This window comes from Otolemur garnettii, unplaced genomic scaffold, assembly GCF_000181295.1.
Source record: "Otolemur garnettii isolate 467f Iridium unplaced genomic scaffold, OtoGar3 scaffold00046, whole genome shotgun sequence".
Lineage (NCBI taxonomy): Eukaryota > Metazoa > Chordata > Mammalia > Primates > Galagidae > Otolemur > Otolemur garnettii.
Genome location: NW_003852441.1, coordinates 13,253,525 through 13,268,715, shown reverse-complemented (window position 1 = coordinate 13,268,715; position 15,191 = coordinate 13,253,525). Strand labels below are relative to the sequence as shown.

The 15,191-nt window shown below is 53.1% G+C and overlaps 3 protein-coding genes across 4 annotated transcripts; 2 read left to right on the top strand and 1 right to left on the bottom strand.

Moving 5' to 3' along the window:
- Positions 1-927: 927 nt before the first annotated feature.
- PFN1 (profilin 1) lies at positions 928-3,810 on the top strand. Its single transcript, XM_003791221.3, has 3 exons — positions 928-1,227; positions 2,650-2,842; positions 3,464-3,810. The coding sequence occupies exons 1-3, from the start codon at positions 1,096-1,098 to the stop codon at positions 3,559-3,561; spliced, it is 423 nt and encodes a 140-aa protein (XP_003791269.1). The 5' UTR covers positions 928-1,095; the 3' UTR covers positions 3,562-3,810.
- A 471-nt stretch (positions 3,811-4,281) lies between these two features.
- On the bottom strand, positions 4,282-9,122 carry RNF167 (ring finger protein 167). The gene is made up of 10 exons (XM_012805983.2): positions 9,082-9,122; positions 8,455-8,953; positions 8,295-8,375; positions 6,882-7,007; positions 6,683-6,770; positions 6,404-6,494; positions 5,831-5,936; positions 5,587-5,680; positions 4,881-4,961; positions 4,282-4,798 (listed from the first exon to the last, which is right to left on the bottom strand). The coding sequence occupies exons 2-10, from the start codon at positions 8,536-8,538 to the stop codon at positions 4,482-4,484; spliced, it is 1,068 nt and encodes a 355-aa protein (XP_012661437.1). The 5' UTR covers positions 8,539-8,953; positions 9,082-9,122; the 3' UTR covers positions 4,282-4,481.
- Positions 9,123-9,189: 67 nt separating this feature from the next.
- On the top strand, positions 9,190-12,314 carry SLC25A11 (solute carrier family 25 member 11). 2 transcript variants are annotated; one of them, XM_003791216.2, is made up of 8 exons: positions 9,263-9,613; positions 10,151-10,303; positions 10,385-10,591; positions 10,811-10,901; positions 10,985-11,075; positions 11,164-11,263; positions 11,346-11,397; positions 11,533-12,314. In XM_003791216.2, exons 1-8 carry the CDS (start codon positions 9,519-9,521, stop codon positions 11,686-11,688), a joined length of 945 nt encoding a protein of 314 aa, XP_003791264.1. In that variant the 5' UTR covers positions 9,263-9,518; the 3' UTR covers positions 11,689-12,314. The 2 variants fall into 2 exon arrangements, with proteins under 2 accessions (XP_012661439.1, XP_003791264.1); XM_012805985.2 differs by having other exon boundaries at positions 9,190-9,613; positions 10,151-10,591; positions 11,533-12,138.
- The last annotated feature ends 2,877 nt before the right edge of the window (positions 12,315-15,191 follow it).

The following is a 15,191-nucleotide window of genomic DNA, read 5'->3' as shown; positions in this document are numbered from 1 at the left end:
CCCCGCCCATTTCGCCCCGAGGGAGCCGGAGCTCAGTGACCTCCGCAGAGACCAGCCGGGGGGCACGGCCGGTGACCCAAACTGCTGGCTCGGGGACAGGCGGGGCTGGGACGTGGAGGGACGCCCTGGACCGAACCAGATCCAGAATAAGCATAATCTCCTAGAGTGGGGATGGGTCCGAAGGAACCCAACCTGTGTGACGCTAGGGACAGAAGAGCCCCAGTGGGTTCCTTCAGCTCTGAGAATGACGGCGGTATAATCTGTCAAATTTCCTTCGGCTTTCTTATTACTTGAATAAGTAAAATTAAAGGTGGGGAGGCAGCAAGCACACTACCTCACCCTCCCCGCCCCTTCTGTCATGCGGGAGACGCGTCCTAGGATTTGCCTTCCTGCCCAGGAGGGTCCGAGAGGACCCGGCCGGACGCGCGCCCGTGCAGTCTACCGTCGGCCCCAACCGCCCCACGCGCTCTCCCTCCCGGCCCTGGCGCACGCGCCGGCGCACGCGCCGCCGGTCCCTCACTCCGGCATAGGTGGGGGAAAAGGAGGAGTCGTTCCGTTTAACTCTGGGTTCCCCAAACTCTCTTTAATATGCAGCTTGCTAATTCTTCTCCTTTCTCTTCCTTCCTCTGGCTCACTCCCTTCCCCTATACCAAAGTCTGGTTTATAGTCAATGAGAACGGGAGCGAGCCCTAACCTTAGCGTCTCTTCCGCCACCCCCCCTCCATCATTTACATGGCTTTCCATCGAACTCTGCAAATTTTGCTATGGGGGAAGACTTTTTTTTTTTTTTTTTTTTTAGGGGGAGGGATTTTTAAAATTGCATTTGCGAAGTTCGGTGTCTGGGCTGGCGGTCGCGGGGAGGGAGGGAATGGGGGAGCAGGCCCCGCCCCTACCGCCCTTTGCAAATAAAAATCTGGGGGGGGGGAGGAGCAGGAAGTGGCGGTGCGAGGGCTGCTGCACAGCTAGCAGAACCGCGGTCCGGACGGCAGCGCGTGCCCCGAGCTCTCCGCCTCCCCCCGCCCGCCAGCCCGAGGCAGCCCGAGCCCAGCCCACGGCCCCAGCAGCAGCGCCGAGAGCAGCCCCAGTAGCAGCGCCATGGCCGGGTGGAACGCCTACATCGACAACCTCATGGCGGACGGGACCTGTCAGGACGCAGCCATCGTGGGCTACAAGGACTCGCCCTCCGTCTGGGCCGCCGTCCCTGGAAAAACCTTCGTCAACATCACGGTACTGCGAGGCCTGCGCGGTCCGAGGCATTGGTCGGGCTTGGACCCTTTGGGAGGGACTTGGGTGGGGGCGGGCACGGTCTAGGGAAGGCAGCGAAGGGCCCTGACCAGGTCCTTGCCCTGGAAGCGGCGCGAATGGCGGCTACACGTGAGCGGGTCCCTTCGTTGCCCCCTAAGTCCTACGCCCCAGGCGGCGGCGCCCGCCACCCCGCTTCCCGCGATGGGGCGTTACATCCGGGGCACAGGGCGGGGAGGGGCGCGTCGCCCGGTGCGGCGGCCCACTTCCGCCTCCCCCAGGGCGGGGCGGGCACGCGCTGCAATTTTACCCATGAATTGTGATCGAGAAGGGTCTTGGGGACCCTCCGGCCACTAGCTCTCTTTCAGGCCGTCCGCTCGCGCCCCCTCCACCATTGTTCCCCCTTATGCAGGAGGGAACCCCAAAGCGCGTGGCTTCGGTTCCCTGCCCGTCCTCTGTGGGCTCCCTGCCCCTCCCAGCTCCGTTAGAGCGGGCGAGGCCGCCACACACACACCCCCACACACACGCGGCACGTTGGACTCAACATTCCTGTGAGGCCAATCCCGGAAGTCCCCTCACCCTCTCTTCCCGCCATCCGGCGGGGCCTGAAGCAGGGGAACTTTGTGAGAAGTTCTAAGATAGTATAAGGAATGAAGGAATAAGGGATGACTACCGCTGTTCCCCCAACCACCTCCCCTGTTCACACTGCCCGGAAGTGGGGAGGAGGAGCGGAAGTTCAAAAGGGGGAAAAGGGGGTTTCCGGGCGGGAGGGACCGGATGTGGGGGTTTGGGGTGTAAGGGGGAGGGGGAGAAATGTTCCCTGAGGTATCTAGACCCGAGAGCTGGCTTGCAGGGTCTAGTTCCTGCCCCCCTTCAAAAGTTTTCCAACTTTCCCGGAAAGCTTCCAGGGGTCTGCTTCCTCATCTCCGGGCGTAGACACCTGAACCTAAACTCTAGGTTACTTGGAGACCCAGGCGTCCGGGCCCCTCACAACTCCTGCAGAACCTTTGACCAAATAAGGGCAAAGTTGCCTCTCCTGCTTTGCCCGCCCCCTCCCTTCCCCTCTCCGCTTCTGCTTTTCCTGAAGGAGAGTTCTGAGCATCCAAAGATTCCCCACTTTGCTGTCTTTTATTTTCTGGGTTAAACTCTGAGATCTACGTCTGTAGGGGAATATTTCATCCCTTCCACCTTGGTCCCATTTTCTAGTCTTGAGAATCGGGATCTTTTTCTGCTCTAACTTCCAAAGGTACTGAAAGTTTCTCAAATTTCATTGATGTGTACAGAGCATGTAGCAATAAATCTCTTCCCACCCGGGTTCGAGCTCCCAGAGTGGAAGGCAAGTGGGTCCTCAGAACAAGGTGGGGATATTGGTGTACTAACTTGTTGGGTGCTTGGTTCTTTTTTCAGCCAGCTGAGGTTGGTGTTCTTGTTGGCAAAGACCGGTCAAGTTTTTTTGTGAATGGGCTGACACTTGGGGGCCAGAAATGTTCTGTGATCCGAGACTCGCTGCTGCAGGATGGGGAATTTACCATGGATCTTCGTACCAAGAGCACCGGTGGAGCTCCCACTTTCAATGTCACTGTCACCATGACTGCCAAGAGTGAGTTTCTGAGTCTTGCCCTTTCTCTAGCTCTGACAGACCTAATGTGCCTCCTTTTGTTATTTGGGTTCTTTTTCTGTGTGGTTCCTCAGCGTGAAGGCAGTCAGACCAGCATTCTACTTCTAGTTCACTGGGTGCTGAGACATTGGATAGTCCCTCCTATTCTCAGTTCCACACGTTGTGATATGAAGTACTGAACTGCATCATGTCCTAAGTTCCTTTCTACCTTGAACCTTTTCAAATTAGAGACTATTCTTGGAGTTGGTATTGTTAGGGTCCTGAGTCAGCATTTAGCTCTCATCTTTTGAGCTCTTTTGTTAACTTGGAGGTGGCAGGCTTTTCCACAGCCATTTCTAGCCTGAACACATGAGTCAGCAGTCTATGAGCCTTTGACCCCTAAATTTTAGTCTGTTCCTCTCCGGCCTTTTAAGCTTGATTTTCCCCTTTTGAAAAGCCTTATTGTTTCAGGGTGACTGACAGCCTGCCTGTGTATGTATGTGGGGGGGGGGGTTGGGAGGGATGAGGTTGGGTTACAGCCCCTAGGGCTGGACAGCTGCTGAACAGCTGGTAGGGGGTGAAATTGTGACACCTGGGTCCTAGCCTCCTTTCTCTTTCCTCCAGCGCTAGTCCTGCTGATGGGCAAAGAAGGTGTCCATGGTGGTTTGATCAACAAGAAATGTTATGAAATGGCCTCCCACCTGCGGCGTTCCCAGTACTGACCTCATCTGTCCCTTTCCCCCACCATTCCCCACAGCTTTTGCACCCCTCTCCTTCCCATACACACATACACCATTTTTATTTTTGGGGCCATTACCCCACACCCCTTATCGCTGCCAAAACCACATGGGCTGGGGGCCAGGACTGGATGGACAGACACCTCCCCCTACCCATACCCCTCCTGTGTGTGGTTGGAAAACTTTTTTGTTTTTTGGGGTTTTTTTTCTGAATAAAAAAGATTCTACTAATAAGGTGCTGTGTGATTTGAGCTTGGGTGTCAGACTGGGAGACATGCACTTAGGACTTGTCTTCTTTATCCTGGCTTGGGGTTGGGAGCAGGAGGGTGGAGGCACTACAAAGTGCAGGAATCTGAACTTCTTACTTCAATGTCCAGGATTAAGCAGTTGCCTCAGACCTATGTAGCCAGGTGGCCTAGCCTCTCAGTGGCATTTCCAGGCCTAGGTCCTCAAGTGTGTTAGTCCAATTGGGATGATGGAATAGAGCCACCCAGACCATAGTTCCAGGCCTGTGGGCAAGGCAGGGCCAACTGAGTCATCATGTGGGTGGGGCTCCCCCTTTTAGTCATAGCAAAGGCCTGGCCTGCTAGGGCTGTCCCATGGCTACAGGTTAAGTCTCTCCTGGCACCTCTTGCCCTTTATAGCAAAATAGGATTGATTCCCCAAAGCATAGGTTTACCTGTGTGAGAATGATCTCACCCACCCTTAGTCCACAAAACCAATTTTATTAATCCATGAAGTAAAGACCAGTCCCTTTGCTCCCTTCCTTCAAGCCCCCTGAAAATACTAGGGCCAGGTAAGGGAGAAAGCTGGGATGAAAATGTCCCCTATCCCTCAATTTAGAAGACTGGAGGAAGAGGGTCTGTGCAAAAAGGTCACCAGAGGTGTGCGTATGGAGGGAGGTATTAGACTAGGACAGCACAGGAAAGAGATGAGGAAGAGGAAGGAGAGGGTGGGGGATCTGTTGAGGGCCCAGGAAAAACAAGGGGGGCTGGGGCCAGGGAACCAAAAGAGGTGGGAAGAGTAGGGCTGGAGCCTAGTAATGGGGTCCGTTCTGAGGCAGGGTGGTCCCTTGGTTCCCCTTCCTCATCACCCTCCTCTTGCCCTTGGATTTCTTCCTCCTGTTCCTCATCCCCAGGACTCCGATGAACAGGTTGCTTGCAGATAGGGCAGGTCTTCCGGGTCTGAGTGAGCCAGGGGTCCACACAGCGGCTGTGATAGGCTACAGAGAGGAATGAGATGAATAAAGCACCTGGTACCTGCCAGTGTCACAGGAGCCTGGTTCCAGGCAGTGAGGGCCTCACCATGAGCACAGGGTAGTACCCGTAGCTTGTCCCCATCTTCATACTCATCCAGGCAAATGGCACAGACATCATACTGGTCTCCTGAGAGAAAGAAGGTAAATCTAGTCAGCCTATCACTGAGCCACACTGAACCACTGCCCACGAGAACTCACTCTGGCAGGCCTGTGGTGGAGCAAAGTCCCGTAAAAATTCTTTCCCCAAGTCTACAAAACCCATATAAGAGCCAAGACAGGGAGGCATGGTAAGGCCAGGGCAGCCCCTCTTTGGGACTAGCAAGGATAAGCAAAGAGAAGCAGAGGTAAGAAGGGAAGTGGGTTTTTGGGGAGGTGTTGAGGGTGGTGAGATAGGGAGCTGGAGGAGCGGAAGTAGGAGGCAGGGCTTCTGCTATAACCTTATATGGACACTGTAGGCTCCAGGGACTAAAGACCCACCCCCTCCTTACCTGTTTCTTCTTTTTCTCAATGAACCCTCCCACTCCTTCCATTTTTCTACTCTTTCCACCTTCTATCCCTCCATTTCCCCAAACTATTTCACTTAATCATCTTTGTTTCTGACCTCCTGCTATGTTCTACTTCTGTCCTCTAATTTGTGGGTACACAGAGATGATGGCATTTTAGGTGGATACCTTCTCACTGCCAGCTTTCTTTACCCCTTATCTCCTGGGCTCAAATCCTTCAGAACCTGGCCTTTTCCCCAAACCCCTCACCCTTCTGATAGTCATGTGTAGGAATCTGTTTCAGTTGTTCTTTGGTAAGTCGATTCCGCTGGAGCCGTTTCCGGTGCTGGATACAACGAACTATCTGGGAAAGAGGGAGTGACAGACAAAGCTTAGGGAGCAAAACTGAACAATCTAGGACAAACCACCCCCATTTCCCAACTCCAGATCCAACATGGCCTTATAGGCCTCAGGTCTTCCTGAGCTACTACTATCCCTTCCCTAAGCTACTCACCATCACTGCTCCCATGGCCAAAACCAGCAGTCCCACTATCCCTGTGAAAGGGATGAGGTAATAGCCCAATGGGAAGCTATTGTCCGGAACCAGAAGTACCTGAGCCCTGGGAAAAAGAAGGCTAATCTCAGAAGGACAAGAATGGCAAAGGCACAAAGAAGAGGGTCGAAATAACTGGCTCTGGGGTGGTGCCAGTGGGTTACTGGGTAGGGCACCAGCCCCATATACCGAGGCCCTGGTCAAACTGCAACAAAAAAATAGCTGGGTGTTGTGGCGAGCGCCTGTAGTCCCAGCTACTCAGGAGGCTGAGGCAAGTGAATCACCTAAGTCCAGGAGGAGGTTGCTATGAGCTGTGTGATGCCACGGCACTGAGGGCAACAAAGTAAGACTCTGTCTCTAAAACAAAAAAACTGGCTCTGGACAAGGCCCATGGGGTGGGGAAGGGAGTGGGGAAAAAAGTCAACAGTCAGGGAAGGAAGGACTTTAGGCTGAATGGTTGGGGCAGTGAGGCTTGAGCTCCAGGTTGGCATGGAACTGCTGAAGGATGAATGAGGAAGGAGGGACATGTCCTACCCTTTCTCATAGACGAAGAGGGCACGCAGGTACTCAGAGCTCCTCTCCCCAATAAACACAGACGGGATCCAGATCTGCTGCTGGATTTCCTCTGCAGAGATCAGGGATTATTCCAGGGACTCAACATTCCTCTCAAATGCTTTGGGAACCCAGACATTTAGCACTTTTGCCTCATCCCACCCAAAAGACTGGCTTCTTCTCCCTATGTATTTATCTTTCCCACCATCTCTCAGTCTAAGCTCCACTGAAAACCCAGCTGTTAAGATCCTCCACCCTTACCACTATTCCACACCATGTTCAGAAGTTCATTGGAATTCACATTGTGTACTATAGCTGCACCATACCCAGCCTTCTGGGCGTTTAGGACCTAGGGAGGCAAGGTAGAGAATAAGGAGTTATCGTGGGCTTTGTCTCTTTTCATTACTGTGGCACCTTTTTCACCCTCAGCTTCCCAGCTCCCAACCCTACATTCAGCAACCTTGAGGTCAAAGTTGCAGTCGAATCTTCGAAGCAGTGCAATAAAGACTGACCCATTGACCGGGGCTGGGGGTGGTGGGGCAATGGGGCTGCAGGCATTGTCTGGGTGAGCCTCCACAAGGAACCCCTAGGGAAGAGAAGCACACTGTTAGATTTCTCTTCCCTAGGTTCTACTCTTCACAAGGCCAACCAAGCAAGCTGGCCCCTACATGTTGCATATTTTCTATCCTCCTTTCCTTCTCATTTCTGGGGTCTAAGCATCCCACCCAAGTTAAGAAGTCCACATCTCTCAGTCTTCTGAAAATGCAACTACATCAAATATCCCTTTCTCCAAAGCAAGAATACAATGTAATTCTTCAATTCTAATATGAAGCCAGTACAAGATCTACATACCCACATGAGAAAAAAACTCAAATTAACACAAGGTGGGGTCTTGAGGAACGAGGGAGAGAGAAGGAAGAAGGGGATTAGTGTGCTCCCACTTAATGGGCACAATTGTAGGGAGTATGGCACACCTCTTGGAGGCAGGACAATCATTGTAAGAGGGACTTTACTTGAATGCAAACACTGGGCTGCACCTGTGGCTCAAAGGAGTAGGGCTGGGCCCCATATGCCAGAGGTGGTGGGTTCAAACCAAGCCTCAGCCAAATAAATAAATGCAAACATTGTAACCTAATTCTTTGTACCCTCAATTAATCTGAAACAATTAAAAGCAAAACAAAAAAACCCAAATATCCCTTCTCCAGACTCTCCCATCAACCTCCTCCCTGTCCCAGATGGGCTAACATGTACCCTAAACGTCAAGCTAATTCAATTCTTTTGCTTTCCAGTTCCTACTGATTGTAATTCAATTCTCTACCCATCTTTGTCCCTTTCTCTTAAGTTGTTTCGCCCTCCTCTCTCCAGTACACACTCACACAGAGCACACTCCTTTCACTTCAGTTTTCCAATTACCCATCTCACAAACAATTCTATGACTCAACTCAGTTTTTGCTAAGTGGCAGTCATTGTGATGAAGGACTAAAGTTGCTCATATAATTTAATCCTCACAATAATCCTAAGCTAACTTCTATTGTCCCACTTTACAGAAAAACAAATTAAGGCTCGGAGAAAATTAACTTGCTCAAGGTCATCTTACCAATAACTGACTCCTGAGACCCTACTGATAAGCAATACTTGGTTCTGCTTTTTATCTTAAGGCATTTTCAGTCTCCCTGATATGCGTGGAGTTCTGTGGGTAAACACACTTTGACTTCTCCCTCCAGATTCTGGTTTCCACACTAGACATGCTCGTGAACTTGGTTCCTAACTGGACTCTTTCTACTTCCACCTTCATCCAAAACAAGGCTCCCCAACCCCTGCCCCGGACGAAGGATTCTGCGAAACAGAAAAAAAAGGGAAGGGGAAGAATCACCTGGAGTCCCTCCTGGCTCAGGGTAGCCCCAAATAGAGCTGGGAGGTCCGCAAAGTCCATGCTGGCATTGTGGTCCGAGGTCTGGGGACAAGAAAACACTTTCCCCTTCAGCCTGCAGCCCCTCCCTTCAGCGCCCTCTCCATCCGCCCCTCAGACTCACCGCTCGAATGAGCCCCCGAATGGGGGCCGCTCCCCACAGGACAGTGGCCACAACCACGGGAAGCGGGAAGGCCGCAGAGTGCATGGCAGCGGGAGAAGAGAGCTGAGGAGGCCGCGTCCTGGTAGCAGGAGCAGAAGCGGAGTTCCGCACCCTCCCTATCTTCTTTAGGATCCCAGGGGTCCAACCACCCCCAGGTCCCACTTCCCAGCTACATGGGGGCTCCAGAGAAGAATCCCAACTCGGCTAATGAGATATCTAACCCGCTTAGTGGAGCTGGGAGGGAGGCACTAAATGTGTCCTTTTCTGGTACAGGGATAAAACAGGGGAAGGGACGGAGACAACACAGGTGACAGAAAAACTTCTGGAAGGGTGGGGGAGCTGAAGGAGGTGGGACTTCCGGGCAGGTGGGCCGTCTTCCCAACCCCTGGAAAAGAGGTTCCCGTAAAGAAAGGCCGCTTCCAGCAGTGAACGTTCAAAATGGACTTCCAGTCCTAAAAAGCTGGTTAAAAGAAAGGTTAGAAATGGAGGGAGTGCCTGTGGAGTTGGAGGGAGCATTGATGCCCCAGAAGATGACTTAATCATCCCCCCTCAAGTGCCCGGGATCTTGAAGCTGCCCTGTTTACAAACCTCTCCCTCTGCCGCCGCCGTACCTCCAAGTCTCGCGAGAGTGTTCGCCCCCTTTGCCCCAACCCCCGGCAGCTGAAATCTTGCTGTAGCTATCGCGAGAGATCTAACTCTGGCCAGTCTAAATCTTTCGACCTCGCGAGAACTTCAAACCCTCTCTTCTCTCTTTTCCCGCGATTGCAATACGGTGCCAGTACTCTGGTTTCCTAAATCGGGCACACCTCTTCCCTCAGGCAACCTTCAAGCTCCTCCTTTAGCTCCACCTTATTCCCGGTCGCCTTTGCGCTATGCGCCTGCGTCCGCGGTAGCTTCCCCTAGTGCCAGTCCTGAGAGCCGGGGGGCGTGCGCGCGCCCTCGTCCTGTTGCGCGCGCGGTGTCACCTTGGGGGCGAGCGAGGCCGCGCGCGCACGGGACCCAGACCTAAGGGCCATTGAGTGGCGATGGCGGCGACGGCGAGTCCCGGGGCCGGCGGGGTGGACGGGAAGCCCCGGACCTCCCCTAAGTCCGTCAAGTTCCTGTTCGGGGGCCTGGCCGGGTAAGCTCAGGCCCCAGGGATGGGAAAAGAGAAGGAAGGGACGGGAGCAAGGAACGGGGCCCGGTTTATCTCTCAGTCTGTTGCAGTGACCTGAGCCAGTATGGGGTCAGTGTGATCCCCAGTGTATTGTGAGGTCCTTGGTGGGCTGCCAGGAGCTCACTGTAGGGCCAGCCATGCGGGACTGCATGCAGGGTCCGTTGCACAACCTCCGCCAGGCCACCTGAGTTTCCCACTCCATTGCTTAGCTCTGCTTGGCTGCTTGGGGTTCTAGGCCATTGAAGGGCTCCTGCAGGACTACTTGGAGTCCCAAGTCACCACTTGACTCCCGTGGAGCTGCTTGGAGCACTTTCATTGCATGGCCCCTACTGAACTTTTCAGATCCATTGCTCTTGGTACGCATACAGATTCTTAAACACATGTTCACCAGCCTCCTGAATCCTTAATCACATGACCTTTGCAACTCTTTGCTGGCAGTCTCCAGTGGGTATTGATAGATCTGGGACACCTGGCCCTTGACTCCACCCCCTCTTCCCCTAGGATGGGAGCTACAGTTTTTGTGCAGCCCCTAGACTTGGTGAAGAACCGGATGCAGCTGAGCGGGGAAGGAGCCAAGACTCGAGAGTACAAAACCAGCTTCCATGCCCTCACCAGCATCCTGAGGGCAGAAGGCCTGAGGGGCATTTACACGGGGTACTGGGGCCTCGGAATGGGAAGTAGGGTGTGGGTTCGAAGCTCCAGACACTGGCTTGACATACTCCCTTTGCTTCCCAGGCTATCAGCTGGCCTGCTGCGCCAGGCCACCTATACCACCACTCGCCTTGGCATTTATACCGTGCTATTTGAGCGCCTGACTGGGGCTGATGGTACACCTCCGGGCTTTCTGCTGAAGGCTCTGATTGGTATGACTGCAGGTGCAACTGGTGCTTTTGTGGGAACACCAGCTGAGGTGGCTCTTATCCGCATGACTGCCGATGGCCGGTGAGTTCCAGGTCTGAGCCTAACCCTAGCCCCATCCCCTGGAATCTAAAACAGAGAGACCAGTCTGAGCCTAACCCTAGCCCCATCCCCTGGAATCTAAAACAGAGAGACCAGTTTCTTCTTATTCCAGATCTAGAACAGAGCATTTGCTTGTTCTGGTTTCCCTCTCTTTGCTCCTGGCTGAGTGGGCTCCCCTGATTTTAGTCTTTCTCCTGCCAGGCTTCCAGTAGATCAGCGCCGTGGCTACAAAAATGTGTTTAATGCCCTGATTCGAATTGCCCAGGAAGAGGGGGTCCTCACACTGTGGCGGGTGAGTGAAGTGGCTGGAGACTTGGGGGGTGTGGGGTCAGGTCTCAGGCATTTCCAATTCTTCTCTTACTCCCCTGCCTCCAGGGCTGCATCCCTACCATGGCTCGGGCTGTCGTCGTCAATGCTGCCCAACTGGCCTCCTACTCCCAGTCCAAGCAGTTCTTGCTAGACTCAGGTGAGACCCAGACCTGGGCTCTCAGCTCCTAGCCTGGCTTGAGCCTCCTCTGAGCTGACTGCCACCCCCACTTCACCCCTCCCCCCAGGCTATTTCTCTGACAACATCTTGTGCCACTTCTGCGCCAGCATGATCAGCGGCCTGGTCACCACTGCTGCCTCCATGCCTGTGGACATTGTTAAGACTCGGTAAGTGTGTAGTCCTAGGCCTGGAGGGGAAGGGAGTGGGAGGATGCCCTACTCTCTCACATCCCTACCTCCTCTCCTTTAGGATCCAGAACATGCGAATGATTGATGGGAAGCCAGAATACAAGAATGGGCTGGTGAGGAAGCAAGGCTGGGGGCTTGGGTGGGAGTGTTAAGAGGCCCTGGGAGAGCTGTGAATATTGTTGGTTGTGGGGGACACAGCCCTCCAGACCAGGTCCCAGCCCCAGTGCCCTGCTTGCCTGTCTATCTAGGATGTGCTATTGAAGGTTGTCCGCTACGAGGGCTTCTTCAGCCTGTGGAAGGGCTTCACACCCTACTATGCCCGCCTGGGTCCCCACACTGTCCTCACCTTCATCTTCTTGGAGCAGATGAACAAGGTCTACAAGCGTCTCTTCCTCAGCGGCTGAGGTGGCCTGGAGTCAGTGTGCCAGGGCTCCCACTTGCCCACTGCTCCTACAGTCACTGCACCCTGGGGGCCTGGACTCTGCTGCCCTGGGGCCCTCTATTTATTTCCCCTCCACAGTGTGGTTTTCTCCTTTGCGGTAAAGGACTTTGGTCTGTTCTAACCCCTGTTCCACCTTGCCCTGCTTGTCCTGATCCTATGGCCACTATGTTCTTGGCTGTTCCTCTTGAGGAGCTGGGAACTCCCTGAGAATTTCTGGCCTCCTCTTGGGTGTTAGTTTCAGGGCATACAGGACAACAGAAGATCCCCCCTCTCAATGGGGAAAAGAAGGCAGAGCTGAGGGGACAGTAGAAAGAACAGAAGATAACAAGATGGGCAAAGGGTCTGAAGTGGGAAGACGTGGCCCTTCCTCCCCACCATTGAGGGCTTAATAAATTGGATTGATGATACCACCCCCAATGTGGAGAGTTGTGGAGGTTAGGAGGGGAGGAGACTGGACAAAGCTGGTGTCTCTGGAGAACAGGAACTGGAGTTTTTTTAAAAAAAAATTATTAAAGAAAAAGCACCCACTGGTTTTGTGCAAATACTGTGAAAATCCCTCCTGCCACAGCAGGTGGCAGAGCCAGGAAATCCCAAACTCTAGCTCTGTGTGTTGCCTCCTAGTCACTTGCCCAAGAATGTGGCAAATGCACGAATCATTTCACTTAATCCCCAGGAAAAGCCCCTGGGGTCTGGTGATTGCTTTTGCAGCCTAAAGGTAGGTTGGGGTGGGGGGCATAAAGAAATTCTTGAGAGGGGAATTCAGAACTTTGTGGCTGGAGCTAGGTCCCCAAAGTCTGGAGGCTTGAGGAAGAGGAAGGTGTTGGCCAGAAACCAGATCTGGGTGCCAGTCGGGGGAGAGTGCCTTATATCTTTCTCTAGAAGGGGGGATGTTTGGCTCCCAGGCCTAGCCCTCAAGGAGCCTCAAATCTTAGAGCATAGAAGGGCATGGAAGGTCAAACTGAGAGGAGTACTGGGCAGTATGTAATCTGAGGGGTTTGTGCTAGGTCAGGGGACAGGCAGGTGGCTGGTGGGAGCTGGCCCCTTGGGAGATCAGTCTCCACGGAAGAGGTGGGGCTCGGCATCCTGCCACCCTTGTTGCTGCCTCCCTTCTTACCCCAGTGTGTACACTGTCCTGGACCTTGTTCTTAAGGAGTTCCCAGTCTAAAGGGGAAGATTAGACAGGAGTAGTTGGGAAATGGAGTGTAGCAATAGACCACTCAGAGTAACTGGCCCAGCCCAGAGGATACCTACACAGTGGTTAGAATGGTTGGGGACATGTAAGGAGATGCAGTTCTGGCTAGTGTGAAGGCAAAAGCTTGGAGGAGTATTTTAGTGGGGGAACAGGCAATCTATGAGATTGTGAAGTGTGTGCCATGAGTGATTTTTTTGTTCATGTGGGTTTTTTGAAAGAGTCTTAATCTGGTGCCTAGTCTAGAGTGCCCTGGTGTCAGCCTAGCTAGCTCACAGCAACCTCAAATTCCTGGGTCCAAGTGATCCTCCTGCCTCAGCCTCCCGAGTAGCTGGCACTACAGGGGTCTACCATACCACCCAGATTTCTATTTTTAGTAGAGATGGGGTCTTGCTCTTGCTCAGGCTGATCTAGAACTCCTGAGCTCAGGTGTCCTCAAACTATGGCCTGTGGGCCACATGCAGCCCGCCTAGGACATTTATCCGTCCCACCGTGTGTTTTTGCCACCACTGCCTGTCCTGCTTAGCAGCCGACTCTTCCTGGGGCCCGCAGTCTGGCCCTCCAACAGTCTGAGGGACACTGAACTGGCCCCCTGTTTAAAAAGTTTGAGGACCCCTGCCCAAGCTCCTACCTTAGCCTCCCAGAGTGTTAGGATTACAGGTGTGAGCCACCACACCCAGCCTGTGGTGAGAAGTGGAGCTGAACTGATAGATGGGTGTCAGTGCACAGAAATCGTCAACTGCCATATTTGTGAGTTTGTCCTCTCCCTGGGAGGAGTTTGGAGTAGGGAGAGATGCAGTCAGATTTTCAGGTTAGGTAGATCCTTCAGTGCCATCTGGAGGAGAGGAGTCTCCATGGAGGCGGACAAGCTTAGCTTTGTCTTCCTTTCCCTGGGCTCCTACCCCTGCCTGGATTGGGCTGGAGATCCAGCAGGAGAGGAAGCCTCACCAGTATGGTTAGGGAATGGCAGATCCAGTGGAACCAGGGGAGAGAAGTGGGTTCCATTTGCCTGCATCATAACCTGAGATGATTTAATTAAACTCTCCGAGATGGCACAAAGATGGCACACACTGCTGGGTTCACACCCTTCCTTTCCTGCTGTCCTAGGCAGTGAAGAAAGCGACACCTCTGAGGCTCTAGGTGCAAGCAGGCACCCACCTTCACTCTTTTTTTTTTTTTTCTGTAGAGACAGAGCCTCACTTTATTACCCTTGGTAGAGTACCGTAGCATCACAGCTCACAGCAACCTCCAACTCCTGGACTTAGGCGATTCTCTTGCCTCAGCCTCTCGAGTAGCTGGGACTACAGGTGCACGTCACAATGCCCGGCTATTTTTTTTGTTGCAGTTTGGCCAGGGCTGGGTTTGAACCTACCACCCTCGGTATATGGGGCTGGTGCCCTACCGACTGAGCCACAGCCCCCACCTTCACTCTTAATGTCACCAAAACTCCAGGGAGACTTTTTTTTTTTTTTGCAGTTTTTTTTTTTTTTTTGGCTGGGGCTGGGTTTGAACCCGCCACCTCCAGCATGTGGGGCCAGCGCCCTACCCCTTTGAGCCACAGGTGCCACCCCACTCCAGGGAGACTTAAGGTTTTGAACTGGACCTGATGCTTGGGGTGGCCAGATCAGTGGCCAACCTTAGAGGAGAGAAGGCATCCCAGGCTGGGGAGATTGATTGGGTGAGCAGTAGTGACCAGGGTGGGGTCACCTGGGGCCTTGAGAATTCTCATGGCAGGTGCCCCAGCAACTCTTTCACTCTCCAAAGAAAATAAATTTTTCTTTCCAATTGTTTTTTAATTATATAAACAATAATGATGTAAAACTACAAAATGTTGAACAGAGGAAAAGAAAAACTGCACATATTATGGCACCCAGAGACAATCTAGTGCTCACAACCTGATAAATCACTTCCAAAATTGTCTTCTATGCTTAAATGCATGTGGGAGTCGCACTCTATTCTGCTTATTTGCTTTTCCTAAGAAAAATTATCACCCAAAAGTGATGGTAATAACTTTGCGATCTGGCCATGCCCCGTGCAGCAGAGGGAGCTTTTTTCTATGATTCACTGCCCCACCTCCCCATCTCACTATGCTTCCCCATTTTGTTGGGTCCGAGGTTGTGTCTTCAGTGTGAGTGGGCCAGGGGCTTCTGATAAAGGAAAAGGAACGAAGACCTCCCCATTGTCCTGTGCTACTTACCCCCCACCCTCACACCCCCAGCTAGATCCCTATAGCAGACCCCCATCAGAACCTCTTGAGGTCTCTATATCTCCCATCC